The sequence below is a fragment of the Acomys minous genome (assembly GCF_964271855.1).
Source record: "Acomys minous genome assembly, chromosome: 1".
NCBI classification, from domain to species: Eukaryota; Metazoa; Chordata; class Mammalia; order Rodentia; family Muridae; genus Acomys; species Acomys minous.
Genome location: NC_140483.1, coordinates 176,195,637 through 176,222,423, shown reverse-complemented (window position 1 = coordinate 176,222,423; position 26,787 = coordinate 176,195,637). Strand labels below are relative to the sequence as shown.

The 26,787-nt window shown below is 43.3% G+C and overlaps 1 protein-coding gene across 2 annotated transcripts in view; it reads left to right on the top strand.

Moving 5' to 3' along the window:
* Positions 1 to 26,787, top strand: part of LOC311595987 (stabilizer of axonemal microtubules 1-like) — a 119,838-nt gene that overhangs the window by 67,428 nt on the left and 25,623 nt on the right. For both annotated transcript variants that reach the window (XM_084779159.1, XM_084779158.1), the window contains exons 4-5: positions 3,450 to 3,652; positions 4,991 to 5,084. In XM_084779159.1, the coding sequence (XP_084635285.1) occupies positions 3,450 to 3,652; positions 4,991 to 5,084 (297 nt within the window). The remainder of the gene's footprint in view (positions 1 to 3,449; positions 3,653 to 4,990; positions 5,085 to 26,787) is intronic.

Genomic DNA, 26,787 nt, shown 5'->3' with positions numbered 1-26,787 from the left:
AGCAGGATTGGAGGAGCTGGGAGCAGAGGAGGGGATAGTGCTGTGTAATTTGAACCCTGGGTGGTGGAACTAGCATCTACTGCTGCAGAAAGCACATCCCACTGGGATCAATGAAGGGATCAAGCTTTATAGTTCTGCTGTGGGACCTTTCTCAGTGTTCTGGAAAAGGCTTTCCAACCTGCCTAGGAAGATACCTGCGAAGGTGTCTTTTGACCTTTTGGTGGTTGGGGAATACATGAGGGGAAGGGAGGTCCTGTAGATGCTTTCTAGTGGGAACAGGGCAGGAGGGGAGGCCCAGGAGAGGAGTCTCTTCCGTGTGTGTTTGTGCGTGTATTTGGTTTTTCAAGACAGGCTTCTCTGTGTAGCCTTGGCTATTCTGGATCTTTCTTTGTAGACCAGGCTGGCCTTGAATTTACAGAGATCCTGCTGCCTCTGCCTCCCGAGTGATGGGATTAAAGGCTTGGGCCACTACCACCCAGATAAAATATATAAAATGTTTTGTTTAAAAAATTATGAAATATTTTCTTTTAGATATGGGAAGGACTAGGGAAAGTTAAATATGGCAGAAAGGAGGCAGTAGGGAAAGATGTGAAGCTGTAGGCTAGGAGACGCTCTGTGGACCAACAGCTCAAGAGGGCAGTTTTGGGCAAGGGTGACAGAGGTCAGCCTTGACAAGCTGGAGGGGCTTCTCCTCAGGTGGATTGTATTTTAACACGATTGACTCCTTGGCTGCTATAAGTTCTGAAATTTGCATAAAGATGAAACTTAAAAAAAAAAGTAAATGTTGCTTGGCTCTTGTAAAACTCTCCATTCCCAACTTCCAGGCAAATGGTTTTTTGTTAGCAATTATGTAATTTCCCCTTTCCTTTTCCCCTGTTCTTGCCCAACACCTTCTGTAGCTTTGCCAGATGATTTGAAATGAAGTTGCTTTAGCTTCCCTAGCAGGGCCACTTTAACCCCTGGCTAAGTCCAGTTTAACTCTCAGCTTTTCCTGCTAGGTAGTTTTTATAGCTACCTTCCTAAAGGAACTTAGACCTTTGACCTTTTTTCTTTTTATTCATAGTCACAGTGAGGCTAAAGACTGGGAAATGTACCATAGGAAGAGAGAAGCCATTGGATGTTGAAAAAAATGTTGTTAAGCTTAATTTCTGGGAAGAATAAAATATGTATTGAAGGCTGTAAGGTTATGTGTGGTTGGGGACATGCAATTATGTTGTGGTTAATGTCAGGTTTCAGTGAATGCTCCCAACATAAAAGTCTAGTGAGGAAACACATATAAATTCTGATAAAATTCACTCTTAAGCCATGGTGACTGTTTTGGGGCCAAACACAAATGAATCGAATTTTTAATTTAAGAAGGATCCTCTCTCCTGAAGGGGAGGGGCTCTCCTCCCTCCAATCATTTGCCTGCTCTATAGCTGGTTAGTGAATTCAAATATAGATGCATATTTATAATAGGATTTGAATTTTGTATGGAAAGAAATTCAGTAATCAATTCCCTAAACATGGTGAGCAAGAAGTTTTGTGTATCTGCTTCTGGGTTGGCGGAACCACTTGAGGCTGGGCTGTGAGCTGGTGAGGTTGTGAACATTCCTTATAGCAGTTTTCTGTGGGTAACAGTAGATGGGGCACGAAGCCTGATTCGCTGTTAGTGTCTGGAGACCCTTGGAAGCCGGCACCTCCGAGAAGAACTAGGCTTTTCAAGGTAGTCATAGAGCTCTGGGGCGGGCGGCCTCAGCATGCAAGCTGAGATGGCTTTGATCCTCAGTGCTGGCCTTTGGCATCGCCTGCTTTGGTACCTTGGAAGTGCCCAGAGACCACAGCCTCGTTAGCCATCACTGAGCATAGCTCACTCCAGCCCCGGGTCTGTGCAGCCCACGGAGGCTTAGTGTCTCCTAGGGTTTTGCTACGATCGGTTGAGTCATCACACTATGAGAGCCCTTAATCTAAGAGGGTAAACATGTGACCCTGGGCTTCTTAGTAAGCTTCTTGTCAGCCTGTTTCCTCCATAATCCCTGTTTCTACAATCAGCTTCCAGATGCTGGGTCACTTGGCTTCTCCTTGCTGTTAGCCCACAGTGAGGCCGCTGGGAAGGCAGCTCAGGCTGCTGCTGCTGTTCTTGCTACTAAGATATATTTTAAGGTGTACCTAGAAGAGTTAGGGGAGTACAACGGAAGCGCCTCCCGGTTCCCACTTGCAGCCCCAGGGAGACTAATTCTCACGCTTCCACGCTCCTCCATCCCACCAAGTATGCTCAGGACCTGCTTTGTGTTGTTGACAACCCTGTGTACAATTCATGCAGACGGGTTATAGTGGAGCGTGGTGCCTTTGCTACTCACGCGTGGCTCAGTAATGCTGCCCCAGGTCTCAACCTGGAAGTAGGTTTTATTAGTGTTTGGCCTAATGTTTTCCTGTCCAGAAACCTTTCTTTTCCATTGACAGGGCTGTTCAAGCAGGTACCTTTAGGGAAAAATAAAACAAACAACACAAAAAACAAAAAACAAAAACCAAACAAAACCATGCATTTCCCTTGTCCTGTTTGGCCAAATGGGATCCAGGAAAAAGCAGTTTGTTTTTGGTTGAACTTGTAGTGTGGAGAATGGGCAGCAGAGACTGTTGCTGTGGGCAGAATAGCCTGACTCAGCTGGGTGTGGCCAGGGTGATGGGCAGGAGCCACCTGGGCCTGTGATAACTATGGGATGGTTTGGGAATGGATTTTTGGCTTTGGTGAGAAGCTTCCTGTCTTCTGCCTTCTACTCTTTCTGACTCTTTGACACAATGGGGTGCCAACAGCAGCAGATGCCAAAGGAATGAAGACTTCGTACCTCTGGTGCTTTTTTTCCCTCTTCTGTAAGGTTGAGTAGAGGAGATAAATATTAGTAGAAGAAGCTCCTGAGAACACAGAGAGAAAGGCAAGTGTATCTGAAAACCAGATGTTAGCCCCACAGGTGTTAGATGGAAGGCAGGCAGGAGATTGGCTGCAGAAGAGGCCTCCTTCTCAATGAACCTATGGTTGGCACACAGTGTGGGCAGGGATAGGGAGTTACTCAGGGGACAGGGCTGGGGCAAGTTGTAAGTTGTACTAGAGAGCTGGGTTTATTCTGCCAACTGAAAGAGCAGTAGGAAGATCAGGGGGAAGGTTGTCATATGGTCTAAGCATAAAAAGAAGTGGTTGGGGTCTGGGCCAAAGGGCAAAGAAAATCCAATGACTTGGAGGAGCTGCTCCTGGTGAATGAGGGACTCTGTGGCTTTGAGGGGAGGAGTCAAGGATGACACCCAAGGGGCCAACATGGCAAAAAGTGAATTGTACTGTCATGTTCCAAAGTAGAAGAGAGGAAAGGAGGCAAAGGAGCTAGAGTAGGAAACCTGCTGTTAACGTGAGTTGAGCAGACAATACTGTCCTTTTCCGAGCGAGGCTCCCAGTGACATGTGCTTTGTCTTTTCCGCAGGAGAGATTTTGGGCTTCACAAAATGCCACCCAAGAAATTCCACCAGCCTGACCCATACATTCCAAGCCAAGAGAATATGGATTTACTCACAACATATAAACATGATTTTAACTACCTCCCTGTCTGTCAAGTTGGCCTGGTCAAGCCTCGGGATAGTAAATTCCTGCATGGTGACAAGATACAGTATCTGCCTACTTACAAAGGTGAGCGGAGGACGGAGGAAAGCACAGGCGGAGCCTTAGACCCCCAGGAAGTGACTACATGCACATCAACTTAGGGCAAAGGTCAAGAACCACTTCCTGCTGGCCAAATCAGATTTTTGTACAAATAAGTTAGGAATGGCTTTATAACGCTTAATAACTGAAAAATTATCATTTCAGGACATGTTGAAAATTATAATACTCAAAGTTCAGTGATGACAGGCCCATTACAGTGGGATACAGTCATATCTATTTTTCTATGCATTTGCTATGGCTGTGTGGCAGAGCTAAGCGGTCATAGCCGAGACTCCACAGGTGGCAGAAATGCACACTATCTTTACTTTATGGAATATATTTATGATTCTTGTCTTACCTTTCTGTTTGAATCTTACGGTAGGGAATCTGTTCAAATTTAAGCTAGGTAGGAATCTACAATTCATCTACCTATGCGAAGTTTTGAATGGAACATACATACAAAAAAGTGAATGCATTATGATTATACAGATCAATTACACTTTTCTGTACACACAGTGCTTGGCTAAGAAATACCATATCTACAGAAGTGGAAGGCAACCATGCGCTTTTTTTCTCCCTGCTGGGGATTGAAGCCAAGCCCTCCTAAATGCCAGACAAGTGGCCAACTACTACTCTACATTTCTTGCCCCATTATACCATACCATAATAAATTATTATCATAAATTAGTTTTGCAGGTTTAAAGTTTTTACATTAGATTGATTTATTTTAAAAGTATAATATTTTATGTAATATAATAATTATACCCGTTTATAGGATATGAGGTGGCATTTTGATACATCTGTGCAGTGTGTAATTATTTTAAATTTATATATCTAATTTAACTTGGATTTGTGTATATGCATGTATCTGTGTGAGTATAAAGCATATGCAGGTATGATGCCTATGGAAGCTAGAAGGGCTTTTCATCTCCTTCCTGAACTGGTCATTATAGGTGGTTGTACAGCATGGATGCTGTGAACCCTAACCATGTCCTCTGAAAGAACAGGGAACATTCTTAACCACGGAGCATCTCTAGCTCACATTTCTAAGATTAGTTGTTGTTTTTCTGAGTAAGGTTTTTTTGTCCTAGGTGTGCTATGCCAGAAACACAGACACATTTGTGTCTCTTCACAGTGCTAACATTTATTGAAAAACAATTCTTAAGCTACTCTGGATTGATTGGTTGCACGTGGCCAATTAGTCTTGATTTCCCTTTGGCGCTGGCCAGGGAAAACACAGTGTCTTTCATTCCAATCCAGCTACAGCTCTTAACTCTCAGCTCATTCATTACACATCACCCGGCAGTTATATCTCTCTCTGTGTAGGTTTCAGGAAGGCTGCAGAAGAGCTAAGGAGGCCTAGAGTTCACAGGGGCCTCGCCAGAGGCAGGGCTGCTGCAGATGCAGAGCGTCTCTGCAGGTGGGTGGATAGAACACTAGCAGCCCAAGTGGGAGTGATGCAGGGTTGAGCTGCAGAAGTGTGGGAGCTGCAGAGGTGCAGGGCAGGAGAGGCCAGGCTGGGGTTGGGTCTCGATGGAAGACAGGACGATGCATGGAGTGAGCAGTACAGCTGGGGTCATCAAGCAGTGGGAACCACGCTGAGCTTGAAGTCCAGGAGGCAGGTGGGAGTTCTCTGCTGGTGGGTCTCTTGAGGGACATCCTGCGTGGTCAGATGACAGGTCTGTGGGGCCGCTGTCATTGCAGTGTTATGGATCCTACTCCTTTTGGTGTTCAGGTGAGGGTTTTCCACTCTGTTGATCTTCATATGTTTGATAGGGATAAGTTATTGGGCTTGTTTTTCTGATAAAAATCTATTTATTGTTATTATTATTATTATTATTATTATTATTATTATTATTATTATTATTATTATTATTATTGACACAGGGTGTCTCTGTGTAGCCTTGACTTCCTGGAATCACTTTATAGACCAGGCTGGCCTGGAACTCAGAGCAATCCTCCTGCCTCTGTCTCCCAAGTGCTGGGGTTAAAGGTGTGTACCACCACTGCCCGGCCAAAAAAGATTTTTTAAACTTTTGTTTTATGTATATGAATGGTTTGCCTGCGTGCGTGCTTGTGCATCGTGTGGGCGAGGGGAACTGAATCCAGGGCTCTGGTTGAGCAGCCAGTGTCGCTTACCATGGAGCCATCTCTCCAGCCCTCTGATGTGGTTTTAGTGCATCCATGTGCTCCCACGTGCCAGGCTACTTTGGTAAGTTTATACGTGACACCTTTGTGCTTATAGTGAACAGTTGCAATTTGTGTATCTTGGTGGCGTCTACAAGAACAGCAGAGTGCAGAGTCATCCTCCATCTTCCTCTGTGCTCAGAATGGACTCAAATACTTCTTTGTAAAATGGAGTTGCCCAGGGCCAGGCACAGCCTGAAGGAACTGTCTCCTGAAATGTGGGCGGAGGAAGCCCGCTGTCTACAGTTTTAATCCGGGTCTTTACAAACATATCACTTTGGGGTGAAAACTCTTAAAATCCTCTAAATTATTGCTCTTTCTTTTTCATTAGCATATATTGCATAAAGAATGGGGTTCATTGCGACACTTTTCATACATGTACATTATATGCTCGGACCATATTCACCCCCCTTTGTTGCCCTCCCTTGTCCATGTCTCCTCTCTCTTACTGAGCTTCCTCTTCTTCCAATAGTTTCTTTTTATCTTTTTTCTGACATTTTGGAAATATGCATGTTTTATTTGGTATCTGTTACATACTAGGCCTGGTGAAGGGGCATAACACCAGTCTTTGACCTCTTAGGAGAGACAAGCTGTGCAGTCCCGTGGATTGGGCAGGCAGGGTAGCAGTCCGCACTCTGTGGCACAGATTGAGGCCCAAGAGTAAGGAACTGGGTTTATCACCAGGAGCTCTTCATGGCTGTGATGCATGCTGTTGTCCGAAGAAGACAAACTAAACAGCTCATGTAGGGCACTTTGGGGGCCTCTGTGGGGCTGTCATGGAGGGTTACTTTTGTTAATCAAGCCAGGTGTGTAGTCTGGAGGTGGTTGAAGAGGTGGGAGGCTGTGGTGATGTGAGAATCGTCCTTAAGCCGGGCATGGTGGCGCATACCTTTAATCCCATCACTTGGGAGGCAGAGGCAGGTGGATTGCTGTGAGTTCGAGGCCATCCTGGTCTACAAAGTGAGTCCAGGATGGCCAAGGCTACATAGAGAAACCCTGTATCGAAAACAAACAAACAAACAAACAAACAAACAAACAAAAAGAATTGTCCTTAAAGGGCTGCTGTCATTTGTCAGGGAACCCGCATGTGATTGGATTTCGCTCCTTAGTCCCAGAACTGCTCCTGGGGTGGCCTAGACCCTGCCCTTTCACTTGCTGCTCTTTTGTGTCTTCTGTTCTACAGCGACCTCTGTCGAGCCACACTCCCGAATGCTATCAAACTCTGACATGGCCCACCTCCGAAGGGTTTGTAAACCCCACTATCCTATCTTTCTAGCTTGCTCTCTTGTCCACACCCATGATGGCAGTCCTCGGTATCGCTGGAACCTCTGTTCATTGACATCATCAGCTATTCCTCTGCCTGTCCCTCCCCACGCAGCTCCCTTCCTGAGATGTCACTCAGCCCACTTTTTACTGTCACAAACTTTCTGCCTTCTATTGTGCTGTTGCTTCCTTGAGCAGAACCTTAGCTCTGCCTCCTTAAGTCTGCGCGTGACTGTTCACTCGAGGTCATCTCAAATCTGTTCCCGAGCCTCCTCGGAGGCAAGAAGCCTTCTCAAATGACACCTTGCCATCAGCTCATTAAGTTCCCTCGCTTGTTATGGTTGTGAAGGTGCTGAATATTTACCGACTCCTCTGCGGCCTTGTAGGTCTGGCACCTGCGTCCTGAGCCCATCTGCTTCAGCCTCTGTGGTACCTTCCTCAGTTCTTCTCTACCTTCTCAGCTAGAGGACATGGTCAGTGTGGCTTCCTCTGTGGGGCATGCCCCTCCTCCAGCTAGTGGATGCAATGGCATTCCACACATGCTCAGGGTTCCCCAGCACACCTCTAATTATTGTGCAGGCTTGTATTCAAATGTTTCCTTGGATAGACTGGAAGCATCTCTCTCTCTTTCTCTCCTCTCTCTCTTTCTCTCTCTCTCTCTCTCTCTCTCTCTCTCTCTCTCTCTCTTCATCCAAATTATTATTTTTTAATTTGTTTTAGTTTTTGTGTTTTGAAACAAAGTCTGTATACGTCTCACTATTTAGACTTAGACCAGGCTGGTCTTGAACTCATAAAGATCTGTCTACCTATGAAGTGCTGAGGTGTAAGACATGAACCACCATATCCAGCTATTTTTGGAAATTGAAAAAGTAAAATATAATTACAGCATTTTCTTCTCTATCTCATCCCTCTAATTTCTTCCACTTCCACCTTACTTTGTCTCAAATTCATGGTCTCTTTCTTTAATTATTATTGTTTTACATACATACACAAACACAATAAAACTTGATGAGTCTGTTTGCTGATTTATATATGTTAATGGTTTCAGGGACAGCAAATTCCATGGATTAGGAGCTACCTCCTAGGGAAAAATGATTCTCTTTTGTTGAGATATCATTAGTTGCATGTAGTTCTCTATCTAGGGGTGGGGCTCAGTGAGTTTTCCGTCCTCTACATTAGCATGTACATCAGTGCTGTCAGGTCTTATTTAGGCAGCCATATTGTTGAAGCGTCATAGGTGAAGTTTCCATGTCATTTCTAGGAAAACAACTCTTACAGCAGACTTCCTGGTTGCCTGGCTCTTATGATCCTTCTGCTGTCTCTTCTGTGATGTCCTTGGATCCTTAGGAGCAGGAATCATGTGGTGGATGTGTCAGTTGGGGCTGGCCACCCCATGATGACTTGCCTTCTGCCTTTTGGCCAGTGTGGCCTCTTGGATGAGGAGTGGAGAGTGTGCGTGTTTATAGGTATAAGGATAAGCATTCAGAATGCAGCCAGTAATTACACTGGTTTTGTCAAGTGGCAGTGGTGGGTTCTCCTTTAAGACACACCATTTCACCAGTACTGGATAGCTGGCTAGATTTCTGTTACTAGGTGTGATATCCTTCCTGATGAGGGGGCCTTTGCTCCAATTAGACAGCTGCTGCTTACTACTAAGATGTAAGTGCCACTATTGTGCCTTTAGGGATATCTTGCCATACTGCTCATTGGTTGTGGTTCATGGGTGTCACAGCTGAGTAGAGATGATGGCTGCTTCCCTCCCTTGGCAGCCCTCATAGCACCTTCCCATACTGTGAAATGTAGTCCTCAGTGCGAGGTCAGGTCAGCTCCAACCCTCTGAGTCCTGTGTCCAAAGTGTGTGTGTCTTCAGCATAGAGACTCAGACTCAACTTCTAGGAGGCAACTGAGGTAAGTAGAAATAGTCTGTATTATTTTGGGTGTCTCTTGGGCTCCCTTAACCAGCTCCAAAGGAGGTTTCTCCTGCCTGGTGCTGGGGTTTCTGGCAGCTAGTCTATGGCTCTGGCTGAGGTGGCGGGGTGCAGCATTATCTCTTTAAGTGGTACAACTTCATTGGAAATATACATACACATACCTACTTTCATACATATATATCCACAAATGTGAACACACTTATATGTAATTTTAAGTAAATATAAACTATGATTTCTTATGGCATTTTCAGGCACCCTGTTATCTATCCTCCCTTTGTATCCTGCAATGATCTCCCTCCCCATTCCTAAATTAAAGCGCCCTCCCTAGCTTCCCACTTTCTCCTTTCCCTCTACAACTCTTCCACACCCTCAGGGTCGTCTCTTCCTCTGCTGATTTTTGTAGTTATTCCGGGTTATGGACTCACTCACACCTGAAGATCTGGAGCTAGGAACCACAAATAAGAGAAAACATGTGACACTTGTCTTATTTCTGAGTCTGGATTACTTCACACAATAACGTTATCTTAATGCAATTTAGAAAGAATTTCCTCACAGTCACGTCCACAGGCCAATCTGATCTGGGCGGTCCCTCACTGAGACCATCCTCCCAGGAGCTTCTGGGTTGTGTCAGGTTGACAGGTACAGGTAACCACCACAGGTTCCCTCACAGTGCTGTGGGCAGGTGCTTTCCACAGGAGCCAATACAACCAGTGCATCATGGGGTTGCATGTGCCTCTACAGGACAGGCTCATTTTCTGTTCCAGCCAGTGTTTGTCTGAAGATAGAAATAGGGGTATCCCAGAATCTGGGAAAGAGGGACAACTGAGCAAAACCAGACTCAGCAGTAAGGACTTCTGCTAGAGCATTCCCAACTACAAATCTCCCCTTCCTCTGTAGGCTTGTGGGTTCCCTTGATATCAGTGAGGGTATAGGCTCTTCAGAAGGACTGACTGCTCAGTTCAGTCTTCTCACTCACACTCAAGTGCAGTGGCAGGTCTGGGGATGAAGATCACAGCTGGCTTTCCTTAGACAGTAATGAGGATGGAGAAAGTCCTGTGGTGTTATTCAAATAAAACTCTTCTCTACTGTTCCCCTCAAAATAAATGTGCAGAAATTACAAAAGTAAATAGCCAGGCTTCAGTCTCTTCTGCCTCCACTTTTTCTACACGCCCCCTTTGTCTATAGTGTCCCATCTCAAGCCATCCCCTGTAAGGCCATAGAATATCCCACTGTTAAAACTTGGCTTGTATTAGAATCGAACAGTCCTACTTTTCCATTTTCCCCTTAAACTTTGGATGCCTGTCAACCATTTGCTTACCGGAATTGAATTAATAAAATATCAGATTACTCAAGACCAGGCATGCATCCATGGAAGCCCCACCCCCTACCTACCTACCTACACACACATACACATACATACACACATGTATACACACATACACACATGTATACACACATGTATACACACATGTATACACACATGTATATACACATGTATATACACATATAAACTTCAAGTTGGATTTCTAATTTTCCTAGGTTTAAAAACAAATGACTATGTGGTTGACTCAGAGGCACTGCTTTTCAACTTCTATATTATTATTATTAATTTATTTCAGCCTCTATATTATAATAGTTGTTTTTAAAAACATAATACCATCTTATCCATTCATGGTGATGTGAAAGCAAACCTGAGACCAAGTATAAACTGTACTTCACTTCTCACAGTGATAGATGCTGTGATGTCAATGATGCAGGCATCAGTAGGTTCAGAGCTGACTGGAGCCCTATCCTAGTTCCAAGACAGCACTTTATCAAGTTGTCTTCGTAAGGTGAAAAGAAGGGAGTAAAGGGCCTGAAGGAGTTCCCTCCAGCCCTTTAAGGGACCGCTCCACTCATGAGGACAGCACCTTCACGACTGAATCACTTCTCCAAAGGCCCTTCATATCACTGCAGTGGAGATTACATTTTAACATTTGCATTTGGAGAGGACGGTATGATTCAAACTATAACAAGTACTTATATTTTTTAAGAATGTGAGTAGTTTATTTGATCTCTACTATGACATCATAGCTTCCAAAAGCTGTGCTTTAAATTGCTCATACCCATTTCCAGCATTTTAGTGCCGGAACCACAGCAAAGCTATGTAAGTGAAGGGATAAATGAGTGGCTCGTTGTGAACCACTGCTTACAGGGCTCTCGATGACAGTCTGTACTAGGAAATAGTTCTACCCAAATCCCCATCCTTCCAATGACTCCAAACGCCCCAGCCAGGAGCAGGAGTGAGGTGTGGGAAGGCCATGACATTTACCTTGCCCTTGGGTCAGTCCTGAGCCACTTTCTGCATATAAGAGGCACCATACTCTAGTTTCATGTCTTGGTTTATTGCCCCTTTGAATGACTTAACTCTTGTGAAAATTTTCTGCTCTAGCAGGTCTTTCCCCAGTAATCTTTACAATTTCTGGCTGTATATTACTCTCTGTCAAGTAATAGGACTGTCAAGGAAGGAAACCAAAGACCAAGGCAATTAAATATGTGCATCTCAGTGGATGCCATTTATATTTTGCCCATTTGTTTTGTTTTTATTTTGCAAGAAAAGCATTCAAACCTTTCCTTTTCTACTCATGACTAGTACATTTACTAGTGGGGAAAGAATGAAAGAAGAGAGAGAGAGAGAGAGAGAGAGAGAGAGAGAGAGAGGAGGGGGAGGAAAGAACCCAGCAATAAAATATGCTCAGCAGCATTTGGTTGTAATTTGTGACATTTTCAAAACACTGTGCAATTGAAAAGATTGAGAGTGTAATTACTTGATGCTCAGCTTTAGGCTTTGCTAGGTTTTTCTTTTTCTTTTTCTTTTTTTTAAAAAAGGACATTATTATTGAATGGAATCCCTTTTAAAGAGGTTCTTGCCAATTACCCACATGACACTCTGGCCCTGGAGGGCTTTACTGGTGTGTGAATAGTTTGTCATGTGGAATTATGAGGTTTTTCAGGGCCTCATGGAGTTTGAATTTTTTTTTTAAATAGTTGCTGGGTGGATAGTCAGGGTGCTGAATAATAATGTGGTCTCAGCTATGTTGTTGGTGATCAGGAGCCCCATGAGGCATGTTTGAGCTTAGGAACCTGTTTTTATAACACTTCATCCATCAGAAGAGAGGGCCAGAGGCGTTCTGTTCTACCCACCCGTAAGCACCTCAAGGCAATGTGAAGGTAGCTACAGGTAGATGCCGCATTTCAGGGCAGCCTGATGTCTGGTGGGTTGAACATGTGGTTTGTATTCAGCTAGATGGTTCCTGCTAAGGCCCCCTAATGCTTTCAAGATGCTGATGATAGAGCCATTAATGGCTGTTGGAGAAAGATTAGATTTTCAATTAAAATGAAGCCAATTTCGAATAGCTAGTTGGTAGTATTACTGGCCCAAAATAAACCTAGGAGAATGCGTGGGGGTAGGAATATAGGGGTTTCTGGGGGTGGGAGAAGTGTAGTAAATCCCCTCCCCCCAAAAGCTACAAAGCTTGACAAAGTGGTAAAGTCAACTGCTGTGGGACTCTGGGAATCAACCAGTGGTACAGGACAGATTGAGAGCAGTTGTTCAAGAGAGATGACTGACTTAGGAAGGGTGGGCGTTGGTGGGATCCATCCTGGAGCTGCTTCTGTCAGCTTGCCCTCTTCCTCCAGTTGCATTTGTGTGGTAGCTCTGCTGGGGCAGGAGAGGCTGGGGGAGGGAAAAGCAGCCATGCTGTTGGAAGGGTCTGAGTTGAGTTTAAAGAGCTTTGACAAAAAAGAATGGAAAACCATTCAGAGATAACAGCTTATGCAACTAATCCTAGGTTTACAGGAATAATTGTGGGGAGCAACACAAGTAGCTGGATGAGAGGTTTCATAGGGAGATGCACACAGGGTGACAGCATGGTGATCTGGAAGGTTGTGCTTGCAGGCCAGGCTGTGTGCTGTCTCAAGAACCATCTTGAGGAAAGGCCTGTTTATCTACTCAAGTGCCCTGTGAATGTGAGGCCGCATAGCTGTGTGGAGGAGACAGGAAACAAAATAAGCAAATTCGGGCTTGTAAATCACGTGATCTATGTACTCTGTAGCTCACCACAGATGCACCCATGGATCTGAGGTGCTTCAAAGTCTAACTTACCATCAGTTACTGGCTAATTGCTCAGCTAAGAAGGATGAATCTCAGGAAGTGACTTAACAAGCCACAGGTCAGTGCAGAGGAAAAGATTATAGAACAGATGCAAGGAGTTCCTAGATAGGAAGAAAGATAAGAACTCCTAATGTAGGGAGAAAATGGTATCTAGGAACTGTGTCTTTTACAAAGAGAGGGAAAGGGGAGGGGGGTTGGAGGGAGAGATGGGGGGAGAGAGGGAGGAGAGGAGAGAGAGAGTGGAGAGAGGGAGAGGAGGGAGAGGAGGGAGAGGAGGGAGAGGAGGGATGAGGGAAAGAGAGGGAGGAGAGGAGGGGGAGAGAGAAATGGGTGAGGGAGGGGGGAAGGGAAAGAGAGGGGGAGGGATGGGGAGAGGGAAAGAGGGGGAGGGGGAAGGGGGAGGGGAAAAAGAGAGAGGGGGAAAAAGGGGAAGGGAGAGGCGGGAGAGGGAGAAGAGAGGAGTGGGGAGGGAGAAGGAAGAAGGGGATGAGAGAGATCATCAGAAAGAGGGATGTAGGGTCCATGCACAAAGGCAAAACACAGTCAAGAGAAGCTACCTTTTGGGATCCTAGATGTTAGAGACAGCAGAAAAATATTTGAAAGTAGGTATTTTAAATATATCTAAAGAGTAATTAGAAGTCATATTTAAGGAATTGAAAGCAGGTGTGATAACAATTATTAATCAACTAGGGAGTACCAATACAAGGAAATCATAAAGAATAAAATGAAAGATCCAGAATTGGACAATAACTAATTTTTTTTAAATTAAGAAGTTCACCAGCAATTTTGAGTTGACAGAAGAATCAGTGAAACAAGGGCAAATCAATAAGGATTATTCAGTCTGAACATAAAAGAATTAAAAAAAACCCCAAAACTAAGATTCATAGAAAGCCATCAAGATTATCCACATTCTTATAATGGGAGTCCCCAAAAAGAAAGAATAAGAGGGAAGCTAAAGCATTAATTGCTAAAATACCTCAAACTAGATTATATTTTAGGCTATGAAGATGTATATATAAAATTTAAATAGAAAAAAATCTCACTGCTGCTTTTTAAAATTCATATATGAATTGTATTATTTAAACTGTGGCTCACTGAATAGCTCTGGCTGGCCGGAACTTGCTATGTAGACCAAGTTTGCCTTGTACTCACAGAGATCAGTTTGCCATAGTTCCCTGGGTGCTTGGACTAAAGGCCACAATGCCAAGCATGTCTTTTTTTTTTCTAGACAGGGTTTCTATGTATAGCCTTGCCTATCCTTGAACTCATCCTGTAGATCAGGCTGGCCTCAGACCTATAGAGATGAACCTGCCTGCCAAGTGCTGGGATTAAAGGCCTGTGCTACCAGTGTATCGCCTCAGCATATCTTGTATATATCAGATTGTAACGTAATAAAACTAAATATCAAGAAGAACAACTATACAAACAGGGAGATTAAACAGGACACTCTGGAATGATCAGTGGATTATTAAAGAAATTAGGGAAGTTAATAAATTTCTGGAATCACAGAGTTGTTTTGATTTGCATTTCCCTGATGGCTAAGGAGGTTGAACATTTCTTTAAGTGTTTCTCAGCCATTCGATATTCCTCTGAGATTCCATCTTACACCCATCAGAATGGCTAAGATCAAAAGTCAAGCGACACCACATGCTGGCGAGGATGTGGAGAGAAAGGAACACTCCTTCATTGCTGGTGGGAATGCAAACTAGTACAGCCACTTTGGAAACCTATCTGGTGCTTTCTCATAAAACTTGGAATAAAGCTTACTCAAGACACAGCTATTCCACTCCTTGGAATATACCCAGAATATGCTCCAGCACACAACAAGGACATATGCTCAACCATGATCATAGTGGCCTTATTCATAATAGCCAGAACATGGAAACAGCCTAAGTGTCCCTCAGTAGAAGAATAGATAAAGAAACTGTGGTATATTTACACTATGGAATACTACTCAGCTATTAAAAACGAGGAATTCCAGAAATTTGTGGACAAATGGATTGAACTAGAAATGATCATAATGTGTGAGTTAACCTAGAAGCAGAAAGAGTCAAATGGTATATGCTCACTTATATCTGGACACTAGCCCAAGGGGCATGTCCTATGAAAATCTTTACTTAGCAGGAAAGTGGGACAGAGGGGAGGACATCTTATTGGGACTTTAGGTGAGAGAAGCATGGGAGAATGGGGAAATAGAAGGATCCAGAGGGCCCTAGAAACCTACAAGAAGAACATTATGATGGTCAGATCTGGGCCCAGGGGCTCTGTTCAAACTATGGCACCAGCCAAGGACAATACGTGCAGTGAACTTTGAATTCCTACTCACATCTAGCCAATGGACAGGACATTCTTCACAGTTGAGTGGAGAGTGGGGTCTGACTTTCACACATACTCTGGTGCCTCATATTTGACCATGTCCCCTGGAGGGGGAGGCCTGGTGGCATTCAGAGGAAGGATGGCAGGCAACCAATAAGAGACTTAATACCGTATGAGCATATACAGGAGGAGGAGGTCCCCCTCAGTTACAGTTATAGGGGAGGGGGAGTAAGGGGAAAATGGGAGGGAGGGAGGAATGGGAGGATACAAGGGATGGGATAATAATTGAATGTAATATGAATAAATTAATATATTAAAAAATACAATGGTTGAAAAAAATAAATTTCTGGAATCAAATGAAAATGGAAACACAGTATTAGGATCTGTGGGAAAACAACCAAGAACGTTCTTCTAGGGAGCTTTGTGACCATGAGTGCTTATGTGCAGACAGCTATAAAGTACTCAGTGTGGTGATGCAACCCAAGGTCTTACAAGCTAAATCCAAAAACAGGAGAAGGAAAGAAGTAATGATTGCATCTGAAGTAGAATTGCAAAGACAATGCAAAGTATCTCAGAAATGGACACTTGGCTTTTTGAAAAGATGAACGAGATAAAAAAATCCCTTAGCCAACTTAACTGAAAGAGACTCACGCCACTAGACTTAAAGATGAAACACCTGGAGATGTTACAACAAACACTACAGAAATCTAAAAGATCACCAGTGGTTATTTTGAAAACTCATACTTCAATAAATGAGAGAATTTTAGTAGAAATGAATATATTTTCAGTTATGACTTACTATAGTCAAATTAAGAAGTAGATTAATAAAGAGGTGAGATTGAAGTAGTAACAATGTTTTCCAATAAAGGAAACAGTAGAAGAGACGGCTGCACTCCTGAATTTTACCACATCTCCCCAGAAGAATGAACTCCAATGCCCAGATGAGTTGTTCAAGCCAGAAAAAAGGAGTGTTTCCAAACTCATTCTGTGAAGCCAGTAGTAGCCTGATACCAAACCAGGCTAGGGTGTAACTAGAAAAGAAAATGACATCAGTGACCTTTATGTCCTCAACAAAACATCTGTACATTGAGTTCAATAGCACACTAAAAAGATGACTATAGTTTCATTCCAGGACGATAGTTCGACAGTTATGAGATAGTAAAATTTAGCACACAAATAGAATAAAGCACAAAATCCCCAATGTTCAGTAGATGAGTATTTAACAAAAATTAACATCCCTTTTCAACCCTATGCCTCAAAGAGGTACCATTTCAGAACAATAAAGCTGTATGTGACAACTCTATAGATAATACCTTGAGAGTTGACGTTTTCTAAAATGAGGGAATGAATAGGACAGGGTATTAGACATTCCCTCCACTCTTACTCAATATAGGAATTGAAATTTTAACAAAAGCAATATGGTGGTAAAAGCAAAGCTAAATAATCCCCTCCCCCCAAAACATCCAAAGCAAATGAAAAACAACAAAAAACAATGAACCTACCAAATAAAAGACTCAGGATAAAAATCAGGAAGAAAAACTATGCCTATTTGCAGATACCAGGATTCTATAATTAGAATGTCTTGAAGATTCCAACAAAATACTTTTAGGTCCAGAATATTCAACAAAGTAGCATGATACAAAATAGACACTAAAAAATTGTGGCTTTTTAACATACAATAAACCTGGTTAAAAGGAAAATGGTCCCATTTACATACCCTCCAAAAAGAATAAAATAAACCTAACCAGTGGCAAGAATAAAATAAACCTAACCAATGAGCAGAGAGACATTTACAGAGACATCTATAAAACACTGAAGAAGTTGACGCGGACTCAGTGAGATGGAAGGGCCTCCCGTGTGCATGGGTCGGTAGTCACACTGCTAATGTTACCACTGTATCAAAATGCCAATGATATTCTCAGACCTTGAAAACAAATTCCAAAGATGCACGTGGACACACAGAGGACCTTGAATAGCTGAAGCAATCCTGAACAAAAGAGTAAAGTTGGAGGCATCTCAGTCCCTGATATCCATCATGTACCAACCACAGGAGCAAAATCCAGCCATTGCCTAGGCATAAAAAAGACATGTTAGCCAACGGGATAAAGACGAGCACCCAGGAACAAACCAAGCACCACTAGACTCTTGATTTTCAACAAAAGTACAAAACATGTATCCTGGAAAAGAGAGCTTTTAAACAAATTATATTGGAAATTGAATATTCACATGCAGAAGATTGCCTAAACTGTCATAAACATTAAAATCAAAATTTATGAGAGGCCTTATACGAATACCTAAAACTTTGAAACCACCAGGATAAAAATACACTCATTATTTATTACTCAGCTGTGACCCAGCGCCTGAAAAATTAACAAAGGAAGGCTTGAGAGTACAGCTCACCATGATGGGTTTCTACCCAAAGTACATGGCTCACATGGTATCTCTATTTTCAGTTTTGTTTGCTTGTTTGTTTAAGAACCCACCATCATGGCCGGGCGTGGTGGCGCATCCCTTTAATCCCAGCATTTGAGAGGCAGAGGCAGAGTTTGAGGCCAGCCTGGTCTACAAAGTGAGTCCAGGACAGCCAAGGATATACAGAGAGACCCTGTCTCATAAAAAAAAAAAAAAAAAAAAAAAACTGAAAGACTGACTGCACAAACTTACATTTCTACCAGTAATGAATAAAGGGTCCTATCTCCTACAGCCTTGCCAGCATTTGTTGTCATTTCTTTTCTTGATAAAAGCCATTCTGCCTACATTGATACAGAATCTTAAAAGTTTGAGTTTACATTTTGCCAATGGCTAAGAATGTTAACACTTTAAAAAACGTTGGCCATTTTATTTCTTCCTTTGAAAACCTTCTATTCAGTTCACGAGACAATTTATTGATGAGATGATTTACTTATTGCTTAATTATTTTGCAGCTCTTTATATATACTGGGTATTGTGTGATATGTATTCAGCAATTCATTGTGTGCGTGTGTTTCACTCTCTAGGTTATTACTTAACTCTGGTGATTGTTTCCTTTGTTATTTAGAAGATTTTTAATTTATATAATCCCATTTGGCAATCCATAGAGTTATTCCTGTGTCACCGGAGTGCTGGCTAGGACATCCTTGCTCTTGCCTTCATGCTGAGGTGTGCTGTTTACATTTTCCACTAATGGTTTTTGATTTTTTGTGCAGGGTAAGAGATGTGGTTTTAGTTTCATTCTTCTGCATATGGAAATCTAGTTCTCCAGCAGCAGATGTTGAGAGGACTGTCATTGCCCCAAAGCGTGTTTTTGGAAGCTTTGTTAAAAATGAGGTGGCTGAAACTGTGTGTGTTTATTCCTGGGTCATCTATTGTATTTCATTGGTTTGCAGGTCTGTTTTTGTGCAAGCACTATGCTGTTTTTTGTCACCATAGCTTTGTGCTTTAGTATTGCTCTTTCTGCCAAGAACTACTTCGATATTCAGGGTCTTTTATGCTGCCATATGAATTTTAGAATTATTTCTATGGGTCTGTGAAGAATATCATTTAGTGGGGTTTCATTGAATCTATAGATGGCTTTCAGTAATAGATGGCTTTCAGTAATATTGCAATTTTAACAATATTAATTCTGCCTGTGCATGAACATGGAAGGCCTTTGCATCTTCTAATGTCACCTTCAATATCTTTCTTTGGTTTCTTAAATTTTTCATTGTAGAGATACTTTATGTGCTTCATTATGTTTGTTTATCACCCTACATATTTACTTCATATTTTTTGAAGTTGTTATAAATGTGACCCCATCCCATTTTTTTTTCTTGGCCAATTGTCAATACAGAAAACTACTAGTTCTTGAAAGTTCACTTTGTAATGTGCTATTTTGCAGAAGGGCTTTATCAGGTCTAAGTATTCTAGTAAGTCTTTATGGATAGGATCACATCAAATGCAATATAGAGATATTTTAATTTTTTCCTTTCCGATCTGTATCCCTACACACATCTTTTTGTTTTCTTTCTCTTGCCTTATTGCTTTGGTCAAGACTTTACATTCTATGTTGAACCAGATGGAGAGAATAGAGGATACTCTTATCTAATTCCAGATGTCAGAGGAAATTCAGTCTTCTCCAGTTAGTATAATGCTGCCTGGTATTTTGTTGTATACAAAATTGAGTAAGTTGAGGTATAGTCCTTCTGTTTCTAGTTTCTTTAGGGATTAAAAGAAAAAGATTTATTTATTTTATGTATGTGGGTGCTTTTACCGTGTGTGTGTGTGTGTGTGTGTGTGTGTGTGTGTGTGTGTGTGTATATGTGTACCACATAAGGCAGTGCCCATGAAGGCCAGCAGAGGGCGTTAGATTCCCCGGAGTTGGAGCACAGCTGGTTGTGAGCAGTCTTGTGTATCCTGACAGCCCAGCTGTCTCTCTAGCCCTCTCAGGAATTTTCTAAAGGGATGTTGTACTTTGTTTGTGTATGTTGAATAAGCCTTGCATTGCTGACGTCAGTCTCTGTATCTTTATTAATAAGGCATGATTCTTGGAGAGACCAACAGATTGATTTTCTAATCTGGTGGTTGAGGCCATTTACATCTAAAATTATTATTGGGAAATGTTCATGTTCACTAGCGGTCTCTCTCTCTCTCTCTCTCTCTCTCTCTCTCTCTCTCTCTCTCTCTCTCTCTTCCCTCACTCCTTTTGACAATATCTCCTGTAGCCTAGGTTTGCCTTGAACTAATTATGTAGCTAAGGATAATCTTGAACTCCTGATTGTCTTGCCTCTACCTCCAAAGGATACAGATCAGCATCATCATGCCTGGCTAATGCTCACAATTGTTTTGGTTGTTTGAATTTTTTTTCTTTACTCTCCTCCACATTTCTATCAGTGACATTTCTGCAATCTTGATCAAATTTAATTACTGTATGGATTGACACTAATTTGCCAAGTTTGAAGTGCCAAGGAATGAACTTTATTTTGGGGCATTGAATTTGTAAGTTGGTTTATTCAGGCTCTCAAAGGGTATGTCACAGGGTCTAAATTTTTCTGCCTAATATAACACTTCTCCACAGGGTGGGGCACATAGCTCATCTTGTATTTAGTCAGATCCTCCAAGGGGATGTTACAGAGCCTCGCCTTGGCTGGGGGCTTACAGCTCACAGTAAGTCACACAGCCTTTCATGGTACCATGTGATGACCAATTGTGTTCCAGTATGCATGCCCCAGTGTGATGCTCAGACCCACCACAGGACCAGGACAGCAAGTGACTATGGACTACAACCTCTAAAGCTGTGAGCCAAAATGCATTCTTCTTTATTAAAAATGATCTCAGTACCCATAGAGGCCTGATGGGAGCGGGACTTCTGAGAGACAAATATGCCTGCAAGGCTGAGGTGCAAGGCTGTTTTTGCTGGCATTCGCAAGGTCTTTGGAACTACAGAGAACACATGGGTCTTCCTAAAATTGAAGGTGTTTATGCCTGAGGTGAAACTGAATTCTAGTCAGGCTAGAGATGTGCTTATGTGTATAAGCACAACACAGTGACTCCTGGAGGCAAACCAAACAAAACTAGAGGGAATCCGAGGGAAAGGTACCTGGGGCCCACGGAAATGGTGGCATGGTCCGCACTGAATTCTGAAGCAGTCTTCCTGCGAAGGACACAGAGGCCATGACGCTGTACTCTCCTGGATTTAAACTAGCAAGATGTAAATAAATAATGGATTTGGGATCTTGTAAAAAAGAAAAGAGTGTCTTTGGTCCTGGCTTGGTGTCTCAGACCTTTAATCCCAATACTAGAGAGGCAGAGGCAGACAGATTTCTGTGCATCTGAGGCCAGCCTGGTCTATATACTAGGTTTTGAGACTCGGTCTCAGAAGAACCCCAACAGTAACAACAATAGCACCGACCCCCATGCTCCCAAACTCTCGAAACCGAAATGAGCCCTCTTGAAAAGAATTACTTTTTACTCAGATATTTTTGTCCCAGTGATAACAGGGAATCTATAACAACACAGATTTTATTTTTGTTGCATCTTAAAAAAAAAAAAAAAACCCTAAATCATTTTATCGGAAAGTGCTCATGCAAATCCAGCAGTGTACATCGCAGTCCCACTTGAGCGTGGCACCTTTATAGATATTTGTCGTGCTAGTCTTTGCAGGTCACAGGTGTCAGGGCAGGACCATTCATTGCTTCTCTCCTTTGGCAGCTTGCACTTCCTCTCAGTACGTCCTGGTGCTATGGAAGCTGAGCTCATCTGTTTTTGTTGACATATGTGTTTACATTCCACTGTTTCAGATGTGGTTTGCTTGGGTAGCTGTGGATTTTATTTCGCTATTGTTTTTGTTTTGTAGTGTCTCCCTTTCTCCCTTTCTCTGTTGGGTGACAGTGTTTGGGAACCTCAAGACTTCCTAACGCTTCTGACTGCCAAAAAGAAAAGATGCTGTTCAGCTGTGTGCTTGTCAAGAGACAGGTGGGGGGGGGCAAGCACAGTCCTCATTGCAGATTAATGGCTCCCTAGTCCCCCCAGTTATCGCCCAACCCCACATCTGCTTAGCAGGCCTTAGGGGTGTGGGGAAGAGAGAGGCCCTTCTGAGCATAAATGCTGGAGGAGGGATGGGCAGCAAGGGTGTTTTCTTTGGCAGAGCAGACCCTGAATTTGCACATGGCTTTCCAAGCAGGTGCTTGGCTCTTCCCTACCTTGGGGGTGCAAGAGGAGCCTAGGAGTGCATCAACCTTCCAGAACATGTGTATTGCATTCTGGAGAAGCCATCAAAGTGATGGCAAACTGGGATTTTCTTTCAGTCATGCCCTGAGCCCCAGATACCCCAAGCCCTTGCCTCTGGATCTTTAGAGACTGACAGGAGACATCCTGATACCTTTTCCTTGCTGAGCCTTTGAGTAGCTGCAAACTGAGCTACAGTCTTTCTTTTTTTTGTTTATTTTATTTATTTTTATTAATATCTTTTTTATTAATTCATTCATATTACATCTCAATTGTTATCCCATCCCTTGTATCCTCCCATTTCTCCCTCCCCCTGACCCCAACTCCCCTCCCCTATGACTGTGACTGGGGGGGGGGACTTCCTCCCCCTGTATATGCTCATAGGGTATCAAATCTCTTCTTGGTAGCCTGCTACTGTCTTTCTGAAGGACCCAGGATTCCCGCTCCTCTGCTGGAATCTGTACTGGCTGCCCTTCTTCTGCCTACTTGCCCTGGGCCAGTATTGCATTTTCAACGACAAAGGAAGGTATAGCTATCTCACATTTCCCCAAATCCCTATCCATTCCACTATAGGACCATAAAGGGGGAGGCCACATGTAGTCTGTAGGCAGGCAAATAGCAACTTGAGAGTTAGAGGCACACAACATGCCTGAAAAATGACTGAAATCCGACTTTCGTGCCAGTGGATGACATAAACTAAGAAATGGAATTTTTTTCTTTGGAATATGGGTTCTCCTGGGTTTAAAGAAGAAGGAAAAAAAACCACTTTATTTTACAGTTTCTAAGAACAGTTCAGTGCTTGCTGTTAAATTGGAGTCCTTTCCTTAGAGAAGCTTGCAACACTTTCCATCACTGAAGTCACTTATTTAGAAACTTTAGCTATTCAAAAATCAAGCAGGAACCTAGAAACCAGCAGCCATTAAAGTGCCCAAATCACCTTTGACACACATTCCAGGAGAAGCCCCCTCATACTTTACACAGCGCATCTGCTGCCTTGGTTTTCACCCTGAGCTCTGCTCTGCTACCTGACTCCTCCCAAAGACTGCATGCCCAGGCACTAGGGGCTTTACGGCACAGAAAAGGGATTCCTCGGGTTGGAAGATATCATGTGCAGAACTGTTCCCCTGCAGCCTCGAAGCTGTAAGCCCACTGTGGGGAGCTTGGCATGCTCATCTTATCAAGGCTTCTGGATCCCAATTCCTCCAGGACACTGATAAGTGTGCTCACTTCCCCATCAGGAGTTTCTGAGTCCACCTGAGGCTTTTGGGCTGTTTGTCTTCCAGCCACAGAAGTGTGTGAGGGGTTACAACTAGAGGGAGACACATTTACAACAAGGAATGATAGCTGATAACTTGGCAGCGAGAGTAGAGACCAAACATTTTAAAAGGTGAAAATCAAAAGTACAGCGGTTCAGGAATTATGGCCCCAGTGTAATAAAGGGAAGTCTGTATATGTGCACACATATTTTATTAAGTCTGGGGAAAATATACTATGGTTTGTGCTTATGACCCCAATTTAGGAAAATGACTAAAAAAATTACACACATACATTTTTAAAGGCTGGAAAAATGCATCAATAGTGTTGAATAAATGAATTCCCATTTGTCTCATTTATTCAGAATAACAAGGGAATAGGGATTTGCAGCATTTTAATATTAGGCTAACAGACAGGTAATGTGTATTAGCCTTTCCTAAGGTGTTTTCTTGTGGACTGTAAGCCCCATGATATGGTCTTTCCAAAGCAGATCATTAGACACGAGTCGGAAATGCTTCCTGTGCAGCCCGCTGATGCTGAACCATAATGAGTGCTTGTATTTTGAACTCTCCGGGATGCTCTAGAGTAAAGAAACCCTGTTTAACTCCATGTAACCCAGGGTACAAAATAACATGCCTGCAGTAAGTGCTCAAGGAAAAGGATTTATTGGTTCAGGCAACTGAACCCCTAGGACTTCACAGTTGGCTGGAGGTGCAGCTGGAGGCAGGGGCTTCAGCGATGTGACAAGGCTTCATTTTCTTCTCCGTTGCTTTCAGAGATGTGACGAGGCCTGGTCAGCAAGAGGATTTCTAGTGATTCTCAGCTTGCTGCGTCCTCTTACTTCGAAGGCCCGGAGGTTCCAGGAAAGATCCTGGAGTTGAGTCTCCTGCTGGCTTTAAGACTCATGTTGACTCCCAAGCTGATTGTCATGGCAATAGAAAAATGCCTGTTGTCCACGTTTAAAGTGGGGCCCACCCCTACACTGAGGAGTGTTTGTGGGGTCAACCCACATGACCCACGTGAATAACAGAAGGCTGGAAGTGGGGTGAGCTCTCAAGGGGGAACTGAAATGTAGTTTCCAGGGAAGGGAGGAATGAATGCTGAGCAGACAGAAACATCATTTTTAAACTCTGACAATAAGTCCTTTTTATTGTGTAAAACCTATTGGAACACACATCAAGAAATACTGCCAAGGACTCATCATAAATTTTTTTTTTCAACTAAGTTTGGAAGACAATAAAATACACATGCCACACAAACATGTGGTGTCGCCTCCTTTGATGATCCAGGAACCTCACTGGACTCTGCAGGGCCTCAGAGTCCTCCCTGAATGTTGAAACATCCTGGCTGTTGACTGCTTAGATTGTGGCTTCTTGATAAAGGGGAGGTTAGGTACAGCCAGAGTGCAGGCAGAAGGGAGCCTGGGAAAGTTTATGAAGGGCAATGGCCTTGTGTGTGTCCTGTGTAAAACCCTGTACACTACTGTAGAAGCACAGTTTGTGCCATCTTCCTTAATCCACCAGCCAAGCAGGCAGCAGAGGTGCAGGCAGGTTAAGCAATGTGACAAATTCCTCACAGGGTTTCTCAGGAGATTAGATGCAATAATTGTATATAAGGTGAACCCGTGGGACAGAAAAGTACTTTCTGAATGGTCCTATGGAAGACAGAGAGGCCTAGCGAGATGGAAGGACCATTTAGATTGGGAGGAAAGGAGCTTTGGGGGTTATTTGAAGGTTGTAGTTTAGAGATATGTTACTTTGAGTATGGTAATTGTGTGCTGTGTGTGTGCCTGTCGGCTTCTAGGAGTTAGCACTCAAATTTATCCTGTCTTATATATGTACATATACACACACCTGAGAGAGGGGGACAAAGGAGTGAGGGGAGAGGGGAGAGAGAAACAGAGAGAAAAGGCAGATTACAACAGGGCTGGCTTACATAGCATCCATTTCCTTGGAAGTGCAATAAAGAAAGGCTTTTTTGAAGGAGTGTAAAACAACAAAATTCTTATTTTGAGGCAGGTTGTTGCTACATAGCCCAGCGTGGCCCTAAACTCACTACCATCTCCCTTCAGCCTCCTGTGTGCTGGGATTATAGTAATGCATCACCACGCCCAATTCAAAAATTTAAGCTCTCTGTTCAAATCAGTTTTTCTTCTCTGTAGATAACGGTCCCTTGGGGCTTACTGAAGGAAACAGGAAGTGTTTGTTTTTGGTTAACAAGTTCTTGAAGAGTTCATGATTCTCCTTCCTTCCTTCCTCTGTCCATCGTCTGTCTATCTATTCATTCCTTCAGAAAGTACCAGATTTTCTTCTGTTTTCTGTAGGCTCTCTCACTAGAAGAGTCAGATGCAGATCTTGTCCATCAAACTTTCCATGGGGGAAATAGTTAAAGTTCAGTCATAAAAAAATCATCACGATAAACAATTAGGCAATACTGTACAGCCTAAAATGAAAGGAAACACACAAACCATTATCAACACAAGTGGATGACTTGACAGGAAGCCGGAAGCACAGAGGCAAATGTAATCAGGATGAAGCAGAGACTCCCTGTGGCTGGAAAGAGAAGGCGTCACTGAGGAGATGTGAGAGGTGTGAAGGAGGGAGCCAAGTGGATCTGCAGGGAGAGCTGGAGCAAGGGCTGTGATGGGACAACTTCTCTGCCTAGGTTTGTGCAGGGAGAAGGAAGGAGGCCAAAGGGTGCAAGGTCAAGCTTGGGACTGACCCAACCTGGAGCTCTGGCCTGTGAAAACTAGCCTTGTGGCCATCCAGACTTCCTGAGGAGGCTAAGGTGGCAAGTGTACTTCATGGGACATGGTGCAGGCTCACCCTTACGGGGTAGAAGTGGGAGTCGCGAGAGTAGTGTTACATTTTAGATATGTTTCAAAGGCAGGCCATGGGTGTTGCTGATGAGAGACCAATCCAGAATTTTGTCTGAATAATTTCAGGGTCCTAGTTGCTATCCATTGAGATTAGGGAGGGTCGAGGTGGGACATTTGGATGCTGGGCAGCCAGCAGGCTTCTGCAGAATGAGGCATGGTGCGTCTGCATAAGACTTTGGTCTCTAATCAGTAAGGGGTGACTACATTGTCCTGTCATGGTTGGAAGCGACATTCTGTTTTCCCTCCTCCACACCCCCAGCCCTTTAGGAGAAAAGAGCAACGTGTCATGGAGGTTTTTCAGGCACCAGGGATGGGTACATAACTTTGGTTGTGCTGGGTGCTTCAAGAAAAACAAAAGCGTGGGAGTTAGCCCTGATGGTGGGCTTAACTTCATCCTTTCACCACAAATCCAGTAAGTAGATGTGGGCAGTGGGGGAAGGGAAGAAGAGAGAAAGGAGGA